At 40.2% G+C, this 22,754-nt stretch overlaps 1 protein-coding gene across 1 annotated transcript in view; it reads right to left on the bottom strand.

The window, feature by feature from the left end:
* Positions 1–10,067, bottom strand: part of gabrg1 (gamma-aminobutyric acid type A receptor subunit gamma1) — a 148,769-nt gene extending 138,702 nt beyond the window's left edge. Inside the window, exon 1 of the mRNA XM_063042131.1 lies at positions 9,920–10,067. Within this exon, the coding sequence (XP_062898201.1) occupies positions 9,920–10,026 (107 nt within the window). The 5' untranslated portion in view covers positions 10,027–10,067. The remainder of the gene's footprint in view (positions 1–9,919) is intronic.
* Positions 10,068–22,754: the final 12,687 nt, after the last annotated feature.

Genomic DNA, 22,754 nt, shown 5'->3' with positions numbered 1-22,754 from the left:
AGACACATCTTTACTATTTGCCTTTGGGCATGTGCCTATGAGAGCTACAGACCCAGAATTCAAGGGAAAAAGATAGTTCCAATCTATGCCACAATATGAAGTGGGAAGAATATAATTGGCATCCCATCTAGGGTAGGAATGTTGCAGACATCTCAGGGATATAATTGAGCTTCTGCTGGTATACTCTGCTCTACCACAGCCAGAAGGCCTCAAGCTCAGCAGATTTACTCCTGTTGCATGCCTAATGTTTAGAGACAAAGTTCAGTCATGGCTTGGGACTGAGGTTCACCTCGTACCACAGGCACCATCTCAAGGAAGGACGATCCTTGAAATCCAGGGTAGAATAATGAGGACATTATTCCCAAGTTAAATCTTCCTTATTTTGTTAAACATACTGTTAGCTGCAAAATATCATATTGCCCTCAAAATGTTTCCTGCAAAAAACGCATGGCTGGAGAGATGAAGTGCTTCTCCTTCCTACTGCAGTGAGGTAAATTGCAGATGTTGGATGTCATGAGGACACCAATACAAGAAGTCCACCTTAATATTTATACAGGAACTTACCATGGCTTGATGTTCACTTTTTGTGTTGTTGGGTAATGTCTGATGTAGTTAAAACACATTTCATAGTAGTGATCATCATTTCGCTCACATTTTAGAAGCTGATGAAATTCTGAACCGTAAATTATTCAAATTAGATCAACTTAAAACAAGTTGGGTGAATACCAATTTGGAAAAAATTTCCACATTTTTACACAGTGGCATCAGAACATGTCACTACTATTTTATCTTTGTTTTCATATTATTTTCTTATCAGCCAATGGTTATCGTGTAGAATGTCAGTAAACTAAACCCTCAGTACTTTTTGCTACTACTTGATTTTATCCGGAATATTTAACCGTTTTCTACTACACATCACATTATTTTAAAACCATTGACTAGTGGAGAAAGAATCTGCCATATCAATAAAATATATATTTTTGCAATGGTTAGTTTCCATCGCATTTCCAGCTGGAATGACACACAAGACTAACTCCAAAGTACATAGAAGACAGACAGGACTGTTTTATGTTCTTCATGCTTCTGATTAATGTAGCCTTGAAATACCATTAGGTTCTTCAAGATTCATCCCATAACGTTAGCAAAAATTAGAGAAGCAGCACCAAGATCCTATTTTGGCCACTTGCACCATTTTGTGAAGAGCATTAGAGTTCAGAAGATTTATGATCCTTATCTATACAGAACCATTTCATCTCTACTAAGTAACAGCAATACAATCTGCTGCTATTTAAACTGACACCCAAGAGCTTTCATCGTATAGGTCAGTTATTTCTCTATTCAATCCATGGCCCTAAAATATAAACTCTAAATTTACTTAACAGAAAAGATCTTTACAAGATAAGTAATCCAAATGCAAAATAGACTTCTAAATGACTAAAGGGATTACAGCTTTGAAATATGGCAGATACAGTTCAATGCTGTAAGGGAAGCCGCAGAAGATTCTTAGTTGCCGAACATACTAGACTTAATAAACCTTTTACTATGAAAATTCTGAAGAATATCTGCACTTCCATTGAAGCAAATTCACCTTTCATCTAATATTTATTACAAACAAAGATGGAGGCCTGTTCATTTCAGAGTCAGACATCATTGCTAGAATTCCTCTAGGCAGGGTCTTGGGTCCAACTGTCTTTGGCCATTTCTTTCATGACACCCCTTCATAATAAGATCAAAGTTGTGGATGGTTGCTCGTAGTTTCTGAATACTCTTCCATTTGCCGGTACTCAGTTCCTGCTTCATTTAGCAAGACTCAGGCTATATTGAAGCTTCAGCAACACTGGTAAACGTGGTTAACACCAGACAAACAACAGGCAACCATTGTACAGTGGAGCAGTAATTAGTGCTGCGGCACCCCAGCTTCAGTGACCAAGAGTCTGATCTCCACCCTCCTATTCTCTGTGGAAGTTGACCATTCTCTTGGTGAATTCATGGGTTTCCACTGGTTGCTCCAAATTTGCCTGCATTTTGAGGATGCATTGCGATGTCAAGTGGAGATTGTAAACTGACCCCAGCATTGGCAAATGACAAAAAAAAAATCAGAAGGAAATGGACAGGGAAGTAAATTATTGGGTTAATAAGAAGCAAGAGAGGGAATGAATTTAACTGGAATGTTTTTGTGGGAGCTAGGATGTAACTGTTGGACTGAATAGCAGCCTTCCAAATAGCAATAAATACCTCTAAAGTGATACAGTTCAACCATCTTGCCTTGATACTCAATGTTGTCGTTGATAGCCCCACCAGTATCAATATTCTTGGGGTTTCATTGACTGGAAGCGTTATCTATGTTGCTACTAAAAGAATAAATCAGAGGTAGATATCCTCGGTCACAGTCCATCACACCCTACTCTAATCCCTATTCCTGATTTTCTAATGCCTTCCCATCATAAACAAGGCTCAAAGGAGTATTTATCTACTTCTCCAAATGAGCTCATTCCAGCAACATTCAATAGCATGTCTTGAATGGCATTCCCTACACTACCTTACATATAGATATGCTGAATGCACACATTTCTTTTCCCAGGTAGAGGGAATCAAAAACTAGCGAGTAGAGGTTTTAAGGTGGGAAGGGAAAGAAATAAAAGGGATCTGTGAGGCAATTCCTTCATGCAGGGAGTGGCTGTGCTCAAGAGGAAGTAGTTGAGTCAAGTATAATAACAACAGTCAAAAGTCACTTGGACAGGTACACAGATAGAAAAGGTTTAGAAAAATGTGCTATAAGTGCAGGCAAGTGGGACTTTCTTCGATGGGCATCTTGATTGGAATGGGAAAGGTGTTCTGAAGGTCTGCTTCCATGCTGTATCACTCTATGACTATGATTATATGCTCCAGAACATCGCAGCTGTAGCTTGTACCACCTACACAGGGCACTTTCACATCCCCTCCCACACAATTTAACAACAGCAAGAGTCTAATAAACATGCAAGTTCAATTCTTGAAGGAGGAGGTAGAAAGGCTTAGTGCTGGAATTCCAGACCTTAGGGTCTTTGCAAAAATTATAAGAACAATTGAATTCAATGATGAAAATAAGACTAGGTACAATAGTCTCTCAGTTAGAGCTAGAGGAGATTGCAGAAGTACGAAGGGATACAAGGATGATCCCTTTTCTGAATTAAGCCATTCTTTAATTAGGATTTTGAAAAATTGAACTTTTTAAAAACTCCCACAATCCTTTCTTCCAGTTATCACGAATAAGGCTAAGAGCCAAGATGTAATGCTGCAGCTATATAGGACCCTGGTCAGACCCCACTTAGAGTACTGTGCTCAGTTCTGGTTGCCTCACTACAGGAAGGATGTGGAAGCCATAGAAAGGGTGCAGAGGAGATTTACAAGGATGTTGCCTGGATTGGGGAGCATACCTTATGAAAACAGGTTGAGTGAACTCAGCCATTTCTCCTTGGAGCAACGGAGGATGAAAGGTGATCTGATAGAGGTGTATAAGATGATGAGAGGCATTGATTGTGTGGATAGTCAGAGGCTTTTTCCCAGGGCTGAAATGGTTGCCACAAGAGGACACAGGTTTAAGGTGCTGGGGATTAGGTACAGAGGTGATGTCAGGGGTAAGTTTTTTCACTCGGAGAGTAGTGAGTGCGTGGAATGGGCTGCTGGAAATGGTGGTGGAGGTGGATACAATAGGGTCTTTTAAGAGACTTTTGGATAGGTACATGGAGCTTAGAAAAATAGAGGGCTATAGGGAAGTCTAGTAATTTCTAAGATAGAGACATGTTCGGCACAACTTCGTGGGCCGAAGGGCCTGTATTGTGCTGCAGGTTTTCTATGTTTCTATGTTTAAGGCTATGCCTGCTATTTGAATGGAACAAAACTGTGTTCAGACAGATCTAGTATTTTCAGACTGCTTGAAGAGTATCAGGTCTATTTCTGCTCATGATCACTGATTTAACTGAGTTCAAAATTTGTGGAGATATACTTAGCTGTGTTGGGAGTTCCTGAACTGGAGAACACAAGGAGGAAGAGCAGTAGGCCTGGTAGCAGAGACATGCAACTAATGGAAGAACGTGGTCTTGAATTTGCTATTTACAGGAATTAATCAAAAGGGTGATTCCTTTGATTGGCATCATTGACTTTGAAGTACCCACTGCACGAATTAAGGAGATGTTATAAAATAGCAAGAGCAGCAATTACTGTATCTGCCAGTCATAGTCAAATGCAGTTCAAACTTTAACTTATTTCATTCATCTGGCACCATTTAGGAACAAGATTCAGCTATAATATACATATTCTATGCTAATTTCCCACATAAGCAAATGTTCTCTCTCTTGCAATCTGTAAGTTGGTTCAGTTCATCTGCTTACATGGGATGTCCTGTACGTAACCATGTTCCTGCCTTTAAAACAGCTTGCATTTAAAAAGCAACCTTAATATTAAAAGATACACTGATGCACTTCTGTGCAAAATCAGAAAATGACCACATAGATATATTACACAAAATTATTAGACCTTAGTCAGGAAGATTGGAGACGAAACTCTAGAGAGAAAATATGTGCTATTTAGCTGAATGCCAGTGCTAAACGTTAGGGAGTGGAAGAGCCAGAAGGAATTCCCTACTTAAGACTATGCCAGCCATTTCACAGCCTACCAATCTACGAGTTGCCTATAAACAACAAAAGTAGAGTTGGTGATTTGTCAGACCATAAGACTTAGAGTAGGGGCAGAATTACACCATTCGATCCATCGCGTCTGCTCCAACATTCCATCTCTCTCAACACCATTCTCCTGCCTTCACCCCATATCACTTGACACCCTGGCTAACTAAGAACCTATCAACTTCTGCTTTAAACATACTCAATGAATTGGCCTCTACAGCCATCTTTGGCAATGAATTCTACCCACTCAAGCAAAAGAAATTCCTTCCCATCTCTGTTCTAAACGGATATACTTCTTTTCCGAGACTGTGCCCTCTAGTCCTAGACCTATCCTCATTAGGAAACATCCTCTCTATACCAACTTTGTCTCGGCTTTTCAATATTCAATAGATTTCAACGAGATCCCCAGTCATTCTTCACACCAGCGAGTATAGGCCCAGAGCTATCAAACACTTCTCATACGCTAACCCTTTCATTCTCCAATTCATTTTCATCAACCACCAATATCAGAACTTCTTTTGTTACATAAAGGGCACAAAATTCACACAAGATCACACAAGATAAAGGAGCAGAAGTAGGCCATTCAGCCAGTCGAGTCTGCTCCGCCACTCCACCATGAGCTAAACTATTCTCCCATCTAGTTCCGATTTCCGGCTTTTTCCCCATATCCCTTGATACCCGGACTAATTAGATACCTATCAATCTTCTCCTTAAACACCCTCAATGATCAGGCCTCCACAGCTATACGTGGCAACAAATTCCATAAATCCACGACCCTCTGGCTAAAAAAATTTCTCCTCATCTCTGTTTTAAATGGCTACCCTCTAATTCTAAGACTGTGGCCTCTTGTCCTGGACTCACCCACCAAGGGGAACAGCCTTTCCACATCTACTCTGTCCAACCCTTTCAACATTTGAAATTACTCACAATATTCCAAGTGCACTCTGATTAATGCCTTAAAACCTCATCCATAATAATAGACTCTTCCCCACCACAGAAGTCAGGCCAATTTAACTTTCCTCTACCTCTCTCACTTCTTAAAGAGTGAAGTGAGATTTGCACTTTTCCAGTCCCCCAGAACAATTCCAGAATCTAGTGATTCTTGTAAGAACATAACTCATACTCCCACAATCCCATCAGCTACCACTCTCAGGATTTTGAGGTGTAGTCCAGCTGGTCCAGGTGACTTATCAACCTTCAGACCTTTCAGCTTCCTAATCACCTTCTCCTTAGTAATAGCAACGCCACTCCTGCCCCCAACACTCTTGAATATCTGGCACTGTCCTCAACAGTGAAGACTGATACAAAATACTTATTAAGTTCATCTGCCATTTCTTTGTCCCCATTACTACCTCTCCAGCATCACTTTCCAGCAGACCAATATCCACTCTTGCCTCTCTTTTATTCTTTATATATTAAAAAAACTTCTGGTATCCTCTGATAATTTTTGGCTAGCCTACCTTCATATTTAAACTTTTCTCTCTCTCTTTTTAAGTTGACTTCTGCGGTGTAGTGGCATCAGTGCCGGACTTCGGGATGGAAGGTCCCGAGTTTGAATCCAGCCGGCTCCCCTGCACGCTTTCCATCCGTGCAGGGTTATGAGCTGGAGATCGCTTTGGAAACTCACCCAGCAGAAGGCAATGGCAAACCACTGCTGTAACTTGCCTCGTCCGTGATTCCCCAGTATGTCAGAGAGGTATGGAGGGAAATCGTCCGCTAACCGGAGAAACTCCGGATGCAACGTACCTTTCCTTTCCTTTCTTTTCTGTTGGCTTTAAAAATTTCCCATTACTCTAACTTCACATTAATTTTAGCTATGTTCTATGCTCCCTCTTTTGCTTTTATGCTGGCTTTGACTTCCTTTGTCACCCACAATTGCCACATCCTCCCTTTGAAATACTTTATTATCTTTGGGACGTATCTATCCATCTATCCTGCTCCTGTTGAATAGCCCCCAGAAACTCCAGCTGCAGCTGTTCTGACATCATCCCTATGAGTGTCCCCTTCCAATCAACTTTGGCTACTCCACTCCCGTGTCTCTGTATTTCCCTTTACTCAGACTTACATCAGACTTTATCTTCTCCCTCTCAAACTGCCTCCCAAGATTCCTTTACTGTAAGCTCCCTAATCAAATCCAGTTCATTACACAACACCCAATCCAGAAAATTGCCTTTCCCTAGTGGGCTCCAGCACAAGCTGCTCTAAAATGCCATCTTGCAGGCATTCTACAAATTCTGTCTCCTGGGATCCAGTACTAACCTGATTTTACCAATCCACCTACTGTACCTGTATATTGAAATCCCCCATGACTTTATGACCCCATGAAAAGACAGAATATTTATCTACCAGGTCCATTTCATGAGTCACTTTGTCCTTTTTACATGCCATTTCTATTTCTGTTTCCCATTAACATTTATATCCCACATCCTGACTACTCTTCAGGGGCCTGCATATAACTCTCATCAGGGTTTTTTCTTCCCTCTAACCACAAGGATTCTACATCTTCCAATCCAATGTCGCCTCATCTAAGGATTTAGTTTCATTTTTTAACCAACAGAGCCACCCCACCCCTTCTACCTACCTTTCTGTGCTTTGAATACAAGGTGCATCTTTGCATGTTAAGCTCCTAACTATGAACTTCTTCCAGCCACGTCTCAGCAACGCCCATAACATCATACCTGTCAATCTCTAACTGCGCTACAAGATCATCTACTTTATTCTGTATAATGTGTACAGTCAAATATGATACTTTCAATCCTGTACTCATCACCCTTTTCAGTTTTATCCCCATGTTACACTTCAATCATCCTACTGACTGTAATTTTGCCCTATCGTCTGCCTATCCAACCTTACAGTCTCACTAAACACTGCACTGACTTTTACATCAACTGCACCATCCTCAGCCCTATCATTCTGGTTCCATCCTATCGTCAACGTAGTTCAAACCCTACCCAAGAGCTCTAACAAGTGTAGCCACAAGGAGGGCAGGTTTATTCACTTACAAAGAACAAACAGATCAGTTGGATTGTGAGTCCAATAACACCACATCATAGCAAAGGAGGCTAAAATGGTCCAGAGAGAAATATAAAAATAATGATGGGAGACATAAATAGAGTGGTTGGCAAGAATTCTTTTCCTGTAGCAGAGGAGTCTAAGACTAGAGGGCCTATGTTTAGAGGGAATCCAAGGAAGAATCTTTTCACTGAGTGTTTGGAATCTTGAATGCACTGCCCAAGAAGGTAGTGGAACAGGTTCTCACAATACTTAAGTAGCATTTGGATTACAGCTTGAATTGCCAAGGCTTAGCAGGCTATGGACCAAGTATTGGCAAATGGAAATAGTATAGATGATAGGCATAAACTTGGGGTGCAAAAGATCTGTTTCTGTGCTATATGATTTTATGACTCCATGAAAAGGCAGAATATTTATCTACCAGATCCATCTCATGAGTCACATTAGTTCCTGTTCTCATGTTATTGAACTATTTATAGGTTGCTGATTGATGAGAACAATGAACAATTACAAAGATCATATGAACACAGACAAAGACATAGGAATAGTATTAGATTATTCATACAAGTTCAGGTCCTGAAAGAGAAGGAAGAGAGGCTTAGAAGAGAATACCATTCCCTTGAGTCTTTTGTAGTATAAGAGCTGATTGCTAATGATAAAGTAACTAAATTTGAGGATGAACATGAAGCTAGAAACAACAGTCTCACAATAGAACTGGAGATCACATGGATGGGGAGGGGAGACGGATGATAATTTTGAAATTAAGATCAGAATTTAAGAGCATTGCACTTTTTCCTTCAAATAGGTGCAACATGTGCAGGAATTTAAAAAAAGAAAGTAAGAATAGTTGCGAAATATTGGAGTAGATGAGACCTTATAGGAACAAAAGCACAGAGAGGAGAAATTTAACTTCAGATGTTAGGGTTACTAAGCACACTGTTTAACAAGGATGAGCAATCAAGGAAGAGTAGGGTAACATAACAGGAAGCCAAGGTTCAGAAATATATTTGATTAGGTAATGATTAGGAAAAAATGGTGGTCTCCAAAACAGGGGAGATGCTTGATCAGAGGGATTAGGTAGGTAATGTAAAGAAAATAAATTGGTATCAGAACACAACTTGAACACAAAACCTGAATACCACAAAGATTTGGTCTAGGTTGGTCACTGTTAAAGGAATTCTCACAGAGAAGTGCCCTGAGTAGACAAAGGCAGAGAATTGGAACAGCTTGTTAATTCCTGAGATCAGTAAAAAAAGTAATTGTAGCTACGTGCAAATTTATGTTGCTGATTCAGAGAAACTTTGCAATTTCCTTTATCTTTTTTGGAAAATTTGGAAGAGTAAGGAGAGTTCAGGTGTAATGTCTGGAGTGTGACGGAAACAAGCCATGAAACCTGACATGTACACAAGTCGATAATAATTTTACAAAATGAACTTTCAGGATGACTGCTGTCCTTAACAGAAGCGAGGCAGCACTTGACATGCTCAAAAAAGGTGCAATAACTCAGTAAATAATTTAAAACGTCGAAATCACGACTGCCTTGTCTTTTACTTAACTGGGTTAAATTATAAACTATAATTTCAGTAATTTGAAATATAGCTTGCTCCCAAAACTACCACAGAGTGGAGTTATTAACACCATGCCATGCAAATATCTTTTGTAAGCATAGGAGTAAATATCACCCAGTAGAGCAAACTTTAAACACCTGCATCAACCACTGCAGTGGAAAAATGCAGGAAATTGCTGTTCTAATAAATGCTTTAAAGAGAACCTTAAAAAGCAGTTCATAGGTTCAGTTTTAATTAAAATATACAGTATTAAGCAGCAATATTCTACAGTATCCATTAATCAAGATCAACATTTATCAAATAACTGTAGTATTTATACCGCAGAAGAGTGTAAATTAAAATATTCCATAAGGCAATTCATAGGTGACAGTCTAAATTTGTATTAGTATATACTACAGTCTGGTATTATGAGTAATTTAGTGCCATGTTTAATAATGTAGATGAATATTAACATAGAGGAACAGGCAACCATTTCAGCTATGAATCTGTTTACATATGGAGGCTAAATATAAATACAATATTGCAAATCTTACAGCAATTATCCTGAAACAGCTTTCAAGGACACCGCTGCATGCATTTACAAAATTCAGTTGGTGTGCTAGCAGTGTACTAAGCGAAAAAAAAGGCAAGCTCCCTTTGTCAAGCACAATTGCAATACATCTTTGACCAAGCACTTACCAGGCTCTCAAAACAAACACCACCAAGACAGAGAGATACAATTTAAGGCAAAAAGAAGAAGATGTACAAAGGAAAAAAATGGAAAAATAATGTTTCTCTGAACCCATCGCAGAAACAGTATTGGTGGAAAATCCCTGACTCTACTGCTGTAGAACAATCCAAAGCAGCCAGCAACCGGAACTGTACAGACACATGTTAATAGACAGGGAAAGCAGCCACAGGGATTGCAGATCCTTTCTATAAATTATAGCAATGAGCCTTTCTGCAAATCAGAGCTGAGTGGGGTGGGATTTCCAATATCATTCTCGTTCACAATCCATTGCAATGAATATTTGTTGTGCTTCTGTTAAAGAAATATTGCTGCTAGATTGCTATAAATTCATCTGAGCCAAAGCTGTATTTTTTTGTATATTTCAACATATATAAATATTCTTTACTGAGCACTAGTAGGAAATGTTTAATGTGGTTCAGCATGTTTATATGGCAAAACTGGATTGAAGTAAGCTTCAAGTCATTGATTGATTTAAAATAGGAAATAAAGATATTATATTTGGTGAGCACTTACATATAGGTTATGCAACCAATTTGTTCGTATATGTTCATTTGACCAAGGAAATAACTGACTGTTGATTGCTACAATTATTGATATGTTTATTAGTAATTACTGACAATTATATTTGTATTTCCTTGATTTATTACTTTGGATAGCTACCTCATGGACTTTGGCAACATTGAGTACCAGAAATATCTTCAAGGTGCTTCATAGAAACATAGGATGAACCTGGACCAGGAAGACATTTAGTTCACATGAACTCACCCTTCCTTAAACAAACTAACCACTTTGTAAATAGCTTGTGTTATTATCTGCAGCATTCTTCTCCCTGTCGACCAGGGGTTCCAACCTTTTTTATGCCATGAACCCATTAAGCAAGGCGTCTGCGGACCACAGGTTGGGAACCCCTGATGTAGACGCTGCTGGACCTGATGGATGTTTGCAGCATTTTTTAAAATGTTTTTAGTTCTGATATCTAACATTTGCCATAAAATGACTTTATCTTTCTTCTGATGAATGCCAAGAATGCCTATGGCATTGTCCATTTGCCTGCTGAGCCCCCGATGTGCTCCTAAAATTGATGATCGATTCATTGCTTGTCGTCCAGTTCTAGATTCTTCATAGCTTTCAAAACACTCTCATCTGATACTAGATTAGACTGACTAACAATGCAAATGCTGGAAATCTGAAATAAACACTTAACGCATCAGAAAGAGAAACAAAAGCAGTTAGGAGGAATAGTTTTCAACCTGGAATATTAACTGTTTCCCTTTTCATTGATTCTGTCTGAACGGCTGAGAGTTTCTAGAATTTCCTGTTTTTAAACTGCGGTGCAAACACCAAATTTAAAAAAAAGTAAATGGTTGATGATTAGAGGAATGTAAACGGTGGTGTCCCAACTGTTATGACTTTTGCTCTGTTTACCAACTCATCTAAGGAGATGGAGTGCAATACCAAACTGTGCAAGTGGCACAAATATAGTAAATTGCAAATTAGGACTGCAACCAAATTCAGGACCTCATAACCGAGCACGTACTTAAAGTAGACTGAAAGGCAACGTACAGCAGAAGGTGGAGATGTGAAATTAAAACAGGAAATGCTGGAAACCAGCTGTAGTCAAGGCAGCATATGTGGAATGGAGAAGTGAGTTAGCCTTTCAGACTGGTGAAAGCTCATCGACTTCTAACATTAACTCTGCATTCACTTCCCACATACTGCCGGACCTTCTGAGTACTTTCAGAATTATCTGCTATTTTTGAGTAGATTGTAAAATTAATCATTTTGCAAGGAACAACACTGACCAACTAAGCTTTAAAATGTGTCAGGAAATTTTAAGATACATAACTGAGAGAACAAGGCCTTTAATATTAAAATAAAATTTAATAGGATTTCAATGGGTAGGAATACTTACATGCAAAGTTCTGTGTATATCATGAAGAAATTTAGTTAAATCTTATCACTATATACAGTTGGAAGCTTAGTAAATGATGTGCAGTTGTAGTGCAATCATTATTCTATAGGAATGGACTAACAATCCATGTTGGCAACAGTGAAATTCATATTTTTAAAATTAAAATGATCTGTAATTGTGAAAAAAAATTGAATTCAGTAAATGTGATCATGAGACTATGCGATTGCAGTAAAAATCTATCTGCTTCACTAATGTCCTAGAAAGGGTTAAATTTGTTATCCTTACTTGGTCCAAACTATATGTGACTCCAGACCCACAGTGTGATTGCCCTTTATCTGCCATCTGAACTGGCCAAGTTGTTTCAGTTGTATCACATCTGAAGAACAATAGGGAATAAGCAATAAATGTTGCCCTTGCCAGCAAAAACAACAAGCAAAAATTGCATTAAAAATTAAGCAGTATTACAAATTTTAAAAGCCTTCAATACATAAGTAAATGATATCCACTACAAGATAATATTAAAATTCAAAATGTTAGGTACAAATAAAACTATGTAATTATTTTCCTTGTTAGACAGGTATAATGGAGAGAGAACAAGAAAAACTCTGACTGGCTCTTTTGGGGGACAGAATGCTGAAAACTGTAAAGCTTCCATAAATCAGTACTAGCTATAACTTCTAAGTGACAGATGTCAGATTAGCCCCATTACTACAGCTAATGCAAGAGTATACATCTATAGCATAGCAAACCAGCTGCTAATTGCCACTGGAAGTATATAGAATAGGCAAATTATGAAGGCTGCTGCCTGCAATCCAAATTGGAGCTGTAAACTCAAGTTAATATCCTCCCTTAAAATAAGTTCAACCATAGAACAAATCCATCATTCGATTGATTTCAAGGGATCTCCACTTATTTGCTTTCTCTCCATTGTCCTGTTCCTGTTCCATTTTTTAACTGATCTCGCTACTGATGCCCAAATAACCCTTCCTTGTGCTAGTGCCTCTGCAGTTTCTGAGGAATCTATTATTTTCTGTACCTTTTCTTCATCTCAATGCTGCTCTTTGATATTGTGTTTGCGAAAAGGCCCAATTTCCAATTTCTTTTTCCAAGGCCAGTTGCGAAGATGAAGGCTAACTTTTTCTTCAATTATGTCAAGCATTTTCCACTGTCATTAAAAAATGGATGAGAAAGGAACAAAATAAAAAGCAACAAATACTGTTATCTTTCTGTAAGCACATACGGTTTTTGTGCATCTGACTTGTTTTATCTTTAAAATATTTCTGAAAAAATCTGGAGTTCCTGAAGTTAATTTGCTGCTCCAGTTGTGAAAATCAAACATTTATTTTAGCAATGGAGAACTTCTTTTTAATCTCTCTAGTTCTGGACTTAAGAACAAAAGATTTCGGATTTCAAATTTGAGTCAAAGTCTCAATGATTCAACTAGATTCTGGTTATTTAATAATTTGATGGTGCTGGAATCTGACAGCTTTTATCACACTGGAAGCAATCATTTGATCATGTGATTGATTGTGATTTAAAAAAAACAGTTACTTAGCATTAAAAGGGAATGATTGAGAGATGTGAAGGTCTGGAGATAGCTTGTATCTGGATTGTGCCCTAAAATTTTTAGACTTTAATCCATAGTGTTAGAAATATACTTTTTATGTATCTTAAGACCTTCATAGCTCGTATTTTGTAGATTAGAAGGAAAGAAGAAATAAACATAATATCTGAATATAATTTTGTGTAAATTTTGAAGGTAAAATGGAGTGGAAATCTGCTTTTTTTTGCCAGCTTTAAGCAGATCTGCCACGTACTCTGCTCCAATTCACTTTCAGTGGTTTCAATGTTAGTGGTGAACAGCAATTGAGAGCCAAATTTCTAACACCCATGAGCATCAGACTCCAAATATATAAACCCATGAAGATTTTGAAGAAAATAATAAAGTGACAGATCTTTAAAAATGGCCTTGAGAAGTGATTAAAGCAATACAGAGTGATTACATCAAAATCTATTCTCTTAAACACAAAAATGTTAACCCTTTCCGCAGGTAGCTGTGTTTTTTTAAAATTTTCTTATATCAGATTAACTGTGCTCCAATCCGTGCTAAACACAATTTGGCTTAATGTGATCATATATCATTGTCTACTTCTTTGAGTGGATGCTCTGCCATGGTGACAGAAAATCCAACCTTGCTGTAATTTCTTTCAAGAACTGAAATTGATTAGAAAAAAAAAACATGCTGCAGCTCAGACATTTGGGAAGAGAGAAATCTGACTTGTGGAGAATGAACTGAACTTTACTTTAGAAGAAAATAGGAGTATGAGGAACAAAATATTTAAAATGAATGAAACAAGTTGTGTCAGTCCTGCAGAAATACTTTGCTGCAGAGCAGGAAATTCCTTGCGTTACATATATATAACAATTGGATGATAATCTGCTTTCAAGTGTTGGGTCATTATAGAATGGATATGGTCATAGAATAATATAATATTTTGAAAAAGATGTTTCAAGACCTGTTTAAATTTAAGTAGCAGAAATATGTGGATGAATTGGGCCAGGATGTAAATGTTGCTGAATTTGGAATCCACGGAACAGTTATAGCATGGAAATAAGCCATTCAACACATGAGGTCCATAGACACTTCATGTGAGAGCAATCTGGCTAGCACATATTGTTACAACAAAGTTCAAAGTAAACTTATTATCAAAGTATGTACACCATATATAACTTATTTTCTTGCAGGCACTCACAAAACAAAGAAACACTATTGAATCCACAAAAATCAGGCACAACAAAGACAGACAAATATCCAATGTGCAAAGGAGGGCAAATTGTGCAAACAATAGAGTGAGAGTTAGTGTCACAAAAATAGAAATTGGTAAAAAAGCAAAGGACATCAAATGAGGTACGTAAATGTGAAAAAGGAGCAGTAAAAGAGAGACGAAATAGACGAAGATATGAAGACTAAATCCTTTATGGGTGCAATAGATTGTAAGAATTTACAAGTCTTGGACAATGATATATCCTCTGTTCCTTTTCTCTTTCCACATTATTCTGAATCTCAGTTCTCCTTCCATTTCTTCCTTTATTATGATTTTCACTATCTGCTGGTCTTTCCATCGCTAATTAGTACTCAGTAAAATTTCAGTTTTGCTCTAGCACCACCTACCCCAGTGAATATGAGGCTTGGTGCAACACTGTGCTGTCTTCCTAACTGAGGATATGGCTTGCTCTTGTCGAAGCATGTGGTGGTCAGGTGAACGTAGTGGAAGAGGAGCTCAGTGTTGTGTCATGTCTAGCATTCACTGTAGTGAGAAATACTAGGTAAGGCTTTGCTGTCACACAGAAAGAAATGAGAAACTGCTACATCCTGGCTTTCACCAAAATGCGGCTAAACAGCAACAGGAATTCGTAATTACAGGAGACTTCAATCATGTTAACCTGCAGGAAATTTTACCCAAGTTCCACCAACACATCACCATGATCACTAGGGGAACAAACAGTCTCGACCATGTTCATTCACCTTGGCCACTTGAGGAACAAACAGACTTGGCCATATTTATACAAACGGAAGGAATACTTACAAACAATCCTGTCCCCTCACTTTGGCCTCTCTGACCATATCTTCATAACTTTAATCCCAGAAACCAATCATTGCTGAAAATGGAGAAACCAGTCAAGAGGATAATCATTATATGGCCTAACGATGCAATTCCTATGCTCCAGGTTTGCTTTGAACAGACTGACAGATGTTCATAGAGGCAGCCACAAACAGTGAAGACACAGACCTGAAGGAATTTGCCTTATTGGTCTCTAGCTACATCAGAAAGTGCGTAAACATTGGTCTCACAGCCCATACAGAATCCCTGCCTAAATGCTCAGTTGCGCTCCTTACTAAATGCCCGGTATGCTGCTTTTACGAAAGGCAACAGAACAGCTGTCAGAGCTGCCGGGGAAACCTCAACTTAGACATCAAGAAGCCAAAGACCACCAAGGTGTAAACAATTTAGGAACACCTGTCCGATAACAATTCCTGGTGTATGTGGCAAGGGTATTACAGGCTACACAAGGGAAAACAGTATCAACTGTATCAGTGACAGCTCACTCCCTGACACTCTAAACAACTTCTATGCACGCTTTGTGGCAGGCAACACAATGCTGGCCAGAATTACTATCCCCCTCCCCAGTGAGCAGCCACTGTCTGCAAGAGTAGCAGACGCGAAAAGGACTCTGCAGAGAGTCAACTCTCATAAAATGATCGGTCCAGACAACATGCCAGGCCGAGTACTTAGCAAGTGTGCTCACTAACTCACTAACATCTTCACATACACCTTCAACTTTACACCTTCAGAACTAAATGACTAGCACCAATCGTCATGAAGTTTTGTGAATGGCTGATAATGGCACATATCAGAAACTCCATTCCTGGCACATTAAACACTCATCAATATGGTTGCCAGCAAAACCACTCTGCGATAGCTGCCATAGCATCTGTCATGGTAAACTTAGAAAACAAGGACTCTTAGGAAAGAATGCTGTTCCTGGATTTCAGTCCGCATTCATCACTATTGTCCCACACACCTTGGTGAGCAAACTCTTAGTCCTCAGTCTACAGGAAAGACACTAGCAGGGATGGAGCATTCACTGATTGGTAGGAGGCATATAATTAGAACCTTTTCTGGTTGACTGCTGGCGACTAGTGATGTTCCTCAGGGGTCTGTGTTAGGGCTGCTTCTTTTTACAATATATATCAATGATTTGGATGATGGGATTGATGGCTTTGTGGCCAAGTTTGAGAACGATATAAAGATAGGTGGAGAGGCAGGTAGAGTTGAGGAAGCAGAGGGGCTGCAGACGAACTTACAGTAGGAGAATGAGCAAAGAAGTGGCAGATGGAATACAATGTTGGGAAATGTATAGTCATGGACTTTGGTAGAAGAAACAAAAGCATAGATTAATTTCTAAATGATGGAAAATTCAAAAATCTGAGGTAAAAAGGGCTTGGAAATCCTCATGCAGGACTCCCTAAAGGTTAATTTGCAGGTTGAGTCAGTAATGAGAAGGGCAGAAGAGATGTTAGCATTCATTTCCAGAAGACCAACATATACAAGCAAGAATGTAAAGTTGAGGCTTCATAAAGTACTGGTGAGGCCTCACTTGGAGTGTTGTGAGCAGTTTTGGACCCCTTATCTAAGAAAGGATTTGCTGACATTGGAGAGAATTCAAAGGAGGTTCACAAAAATGATTGATCCAGAATTGAAAGGCTTATATGAAAAGTGTTTGATAGCTCTGGGCCTACACTCACTGGACACAACCTCAGAATAGAGGGACATCCATTTTAAGCAGAGATGAAGAGAAATTTCTTGCCTCAAGTGGCTGTGGAGGCCAAGTCACCGGCCATATTTACAGCAGAGGTTGATAGATTCTTTATATGTCAACACATGGAGGGATATGGCAACAAAGCAGGAGACTGGAGCTGAGAGGGAAATGGATCAGACAGAGTGAAATGGCGGAGCAAGTCTGATTGGCTAAATGCTCTAATTCTGCTCCTGTACCTTATTGTCTTAAGGTCTGAGTGCACCACATTGCAACTGAGTTTTTGACTGTGCAAGGAAAAACAGCATCAACTGTACAATGATGCCTTCTTGCCTGACACTCCAAACAACTTTTAGAAATGGACAGACCACAGATAATCAGGATGCACGACTGCTCCTCATTCCAATTCATCCTCAGTCCTGAGCCCACGATTGTAAACTCCGCTTGCACATGATTGCACGGCCAAACACCCAAGCAATCACATCATCAGGTTCACTGCTGACTTGACATTTGTGCGGCTTATTATTAACAACAATGAGACAGCCTACGGAGAGGAAATGGAAGAGCTTGAAGCCTGGTGCCAGGCAAATAACCTCTTCCATAAATGTCAACAAGACAAAAGAGACGGTTATTGACTTCAGGAGAACTTGAACCATTCACCTCACCCCTTTACATCAATGGCACAGTAGCAGAAACTGCAAGCAGTTTCAAACTCAAAGTGCACATCATACACAACTTGACATCATCCCAAAACACATCTCATACAGTCAAGAAAGCTCATCAATGCCTTTACTTTCTGAGCTGGCTGAAGAGAGCTGGTCCCTGCACATCCATACTCGCAGCATTCTACAGGTGAGCAGTAGAGAGCATCCTAATAATCTTCATCAGTGCTTGGTACAAAAACTATACAGCAGAAGACAGGAGGGCTCTATAATGGGTAATCAAACTGCCCAACACATCACTGGCACCAGCCTACCAGCCATCAAGGACATACATACAGAAAGGTTCCATAAAATGGCGAGTAACATCAAAAGGATCCCACCCATCCTTTTAATAGATTATTTGTCCCACTTCCAACAGGAAAGAGGCTACATAGCATCGACACCAGGACCACCAGACTTAAAAACAGTTACTTTCCCCAAGCAGTGAAGCTGATCAAGATCTCAACCCGCTAACTCCACCATTACTTGTACGTGGCCTATCAGCGGCGTCAACAGAGCTTTACCAAGAGGGATTTCTCACAGGTTGGCGGCAGTTATTTAAAAAGGGAACTTCAAGAGCATTTGTCCATTGTACGTGGCCTATCAGTGACTATAACTGGAGCACCAATCATGAGTTAAATAGCAGGGAAGGTTCAGGCATAAAAGGGAGACTGCCTAATGGAGTGATTTGAGGCAGAGTGGTAGGTTTTTGGTTTATTCGGGCTTCAGCGATAACAGGTCAAGGTGAGGTAAGTTTCTTGTGAGGAATAGAAACAGGAAGTATGTCTGTGAGGCCGATGTTCTGTACTGGGTGTCAGATGTGGGTCCAGGAGACTCCCAGCCCCCGGATGGCCACATCTGCACCAGGTTCATGGAGCTGCAGTTTCTTAGGGACTGCGTTAGGGAACTGGAGATGCAGCTTGATGACCTTCATCTGGTCAGGAAAAGTGAGGAGGTGAAAGAGAGGAGCTATAGGCAAGTAGTCACACCGGGGCCTCGGGAGGCAGATAAGTGAGTAACAGTCAGGAGAGGGAAGGACAGGAGTCAGGTGCTAGAGAGTACCCCAATGGCTGCCCCCCTTAACAATAAATACTCCTGCTTGAGTACTGTTAGAGGGGACGGACTACCTGGGGGAAGCAACAGTGACTGCGCCTCTGGCACAGAGTATGGCCCTGTGGCTCAAAAGGGCAGGGCAAGGAAGAGGATGGCAGCAGTGATAGGGGAATCTATAGTTAGGGGTCAGACAGGTGATTCTGTGGATGCAGGAAAAACACATGGATGGTAGTTTGCCTTCCAGGTGCCAGGGTTCAGGATGTTTCTGATTGCATCCACGATATCCTGAAGTGGGAAGGTGAACAGCCAGAGGTCGTAGTACATATTGGTACCAACGACATAGGTAGGAAAAGGGAGGAGGTCCTGAAAACAGACTACAGGGAATTAGGAAGGAATTTGAGAAGCAGGACCTCAAAGGTAGTTATATAGGAATTACTGCCCGTGCCACGTTACAGTGAGTATAGGAATAAAATGAGGTGGAAGATAAATGCATGGGTGAGGGATTGGAGCAGGGGGCAGGGATTCAGATTTCTGGATCATTGGGAGCTCTTTTGGGGCACGCATGACCTGTACAAAAAGGACTGGTTGCACTTGAATCCCGGGGAACCAATATCCTGGTGGGGAGGTTTGCTAAGGCTATTGGAGAGATTTTAAACTAGAATTGCTGGGGAATGGGAACGGAACTGAAGAGGGGTGGTTGGCTCACATATAGAGAAAGCTTAGAGACAGTGTGAGAGGCAGGATAAGCAGATGACAGAGAAGGGTTACACTCAAACCGATGATTTGAGATGAGTCTATTTTAATGCAAGAAGCATCATAAACAAAGCTGATGAGTTTAGAGTGTGGATCATTACTTGGAGGCATAGGAACAGACAAGTTCGGAAAGCATTTAATTGGAGTAAGGGGAAACAAGAAGCTATCAGGCAGGAACTTGGAAGCATAAATTGGGAATAGATGTTCTCAGGGAAACGTATGGCAGAAATGTGGCAAATGTTCAGGGGATATTTATGTGGCCTTATGCATAGGTACATTCCAATGAGACGGGGAAAGGATGGTAGAGTACAGGAAACGTGGTGTACAAAGGTTGTGAAAATCTAGTCAAGAAGAAAAGAAAAACTTAAGAAAGGTTCAATAAACTAGGTTCAATGATAGAGATTTAGAAGATTATAAGGGTTTCTGGAAGGAGCTTGAGAATGAAATTAGGAGAGCCAGAAGGAGTCATGAGAAGGCCTTGGTGAGCAGGTTTAAGTAAAACCCCAAGGCGTTCTATAAGTATGCAAGTATGTGAAGAGCAAGAGGATAAGACGTGAGAGAATAGGACCAATCAAGTGCGACAGTGGAAACGTATGTATGGAACTGGAGGAGATAGCTGAGGTACTTAATGAATATTTTGCTTCAGTATTCACTACGGAAAAGGATCTTGGTGATTGTAGGGATGACTTGCAGCAGACTAAAAGCTTGAGCATATAGATATTAAGAAAGAGGATGTGCTGGAGCTTTTGGAAAGCATCAAGTTGGATAAGTCTCCAGGACCGGAGGAGATGTATCCTAGGCTACTGTGGGATGTGAGGGAGGAGATTGCTGAGCCTCTGGCAATGATGTTTGCATCATCAATGGGGACGGGAGAGGTTCCGGAGGATTGGAGGTTTGCAGATGTTGTTCCCTTATTCAAGAAAGGGAGTAGAGATAGCCCAGGAAATTATAGACCAGGTAGTCTTACTTCAGTGGTTGTTAAGTTGATGGAGAAGATCCTGAGAGGCAGGATTTATGAATGTTTGGAGAGGCATAATATGATGAGGAATAGTCAGCATGGCTTTGTAAAAGGCAGGTCATGCCTTACGAGCCTGATTGAATGTTTTGAGGATGTGACTAAACACGTTGATGAAGGACGAGCAGTAGATGTAGTGTATATGGATCTCAGCAAGGCATTTGACAAGGTACCCCATGCAAGGCTTATTGAGAAAGTAAGGAGGCATGGGATCCAAGGGGACCTTGCTTTCTGGATCCGGAACTGGCTTGCCTTCAGAAGGCAGAGTGGTTTTTGACGGGTCATATCCTGCATGGAGGTTGGTGACCAGTGGTGTGCCTCAGGGATCTGTTCTGGGACCCTTACTCTTTGTGATTTTTATAAATGACCTGGAGGAGGAAGAGGAGGGATGGGTTAGTAAATTTGCTGATGACACAAAGGTTGGGGGTGGTGTGGATAGTGTGGAGAGCTGTCAGAGGTTGCAGTGGGACATTGATAGGATGCAAAACTGGACTGAGAAGTGGCAGATGGAGTTTAACCCAGATAAATGTGAGTTGGTTCATTTTGGTAAGTCAAATATGATGGCGGAATATAGTATTAATGGTAAGAATCTTGGCAGTATTGAGGATCAGAGGGATCTTGAGGTCCAAGTCTATAGAACACTCAAAGCTGCTGTGCAGGTTGAGTCTGTGGTTAAGAAGGCATACGGTGCATTGGTCTTCATCAACCATAGGATTGAGTTTAGGAGCCGAGAGGTAATGTTGCAGCTATATAGGGCCCTGGTCAGACCCCACTTTGAGTACTGTGCTCAGTTCTTGTCACTTCTCTACAGGAAGGATGTGGAAACTATAGAAAGGGTGCAGAGGAGATTTACAAGGATGTTGCCTTGATTGGGGAGCATGCCTTATGAGAATAGGTTGAGTGAATTCAGCCTTTTCTCCTTGGAGCGACAGAGGATGAGAGGTGACCTGATAGAGGTGTATAAGATAATGAGAGGTATTGATCATGTGGACAATCAGAGGCTTTTACCCAGGGCTGCAATGGCTAACACGAGAGGACACAGTTTTAAGGTGCCTGTAAGTAGGTACAGAGAAGGTGTCAGGGGTAAGTTTTTTATGCAGAGAGTGCTGAGTGCATGTAATGGGCTGCCGGTGATGGTGGTGGAGGTGGATATAATGGGCTCTTTTAAGAGACTCCTGGACAGGTACATGGAGCTTTGAAAAATGGAGGGCTATGGGTAACCCTAGGTAATTTCTAAAGTAAGTACATGTTCGGCACAACATTGTGGGCCAAGGGACCAGTATTGTGTTGTAGGTTTTCTTTGTTTCTATGCTTCTACTTTATTATTTCCTGTCAGTCACCTTATGTACAGCATAGCAAACTTTATGGACATACAATCAATCTATTTACATAAACTATCTTATGTATTTATATTTATTTGTTTTTATTATTATTGTGTACGTCATCTTTCATTTTATTTTTGTGCTCGTCAGATCTGGAGAAGAATAGAGTCATAGAGCCATAGGATAACACAGCACAGAAATAGTGTCTTTGGCCCATCCAGCCCATGCCGAATCATTTAAACTGCCTATTCTTGTCGAGCTGCACCAGGATTACAGCCCGCCATACCCCTACCATGCATGCACCTAATTCTTTCAAATGTTGAAATCTAGCTTGCATGCACCACTTGTGCTGGTAGCTCATTCCACACTCTCACAACCCTCTGAGTGAAGAAGTTTCCCCTGATGTTATCCTTATACTTTTCACGTTTCATACTTAATCCATGACCTCTGGTTTTAGTCCCACCCAACCTCAGTGCAAAAACCTAATTGTATTTACCCTATCTATACCCCTCATAAATTTGTATACTTCCATCAAATCTTCTCTCAAATCTTCTATATTCCAAGGAATAAAGTCATAACCTATTCAATCTTTCCTTATAACTCGGCCACTTTAGACCTGGCAAAATTCTTGTAAATTTCTCTGTATTCTTTCAACCTTATTTACATCTTTCCTGTTGGTAACTGACCAAAACTGCACACAATACCCCA

This window comes from Mobula hypostoma, chromosome 3, assembly GCF_963921235.1.
Source record: "Mobula hypostoma chromosome 3, sMobHyp1.1, whole genome shotgun sequence".
Lineage (NCBI taxonomy): Eukaryota > Metazoa > Chordata > Chondrichthyes > Myliobatiformes > Myliobatidae > Mobula > Mobula hypostoma.
Note: the sequence above shows the minus strand (reverse complement) of the source record. Positions and strands in the feature narration are given on the sequence as shown.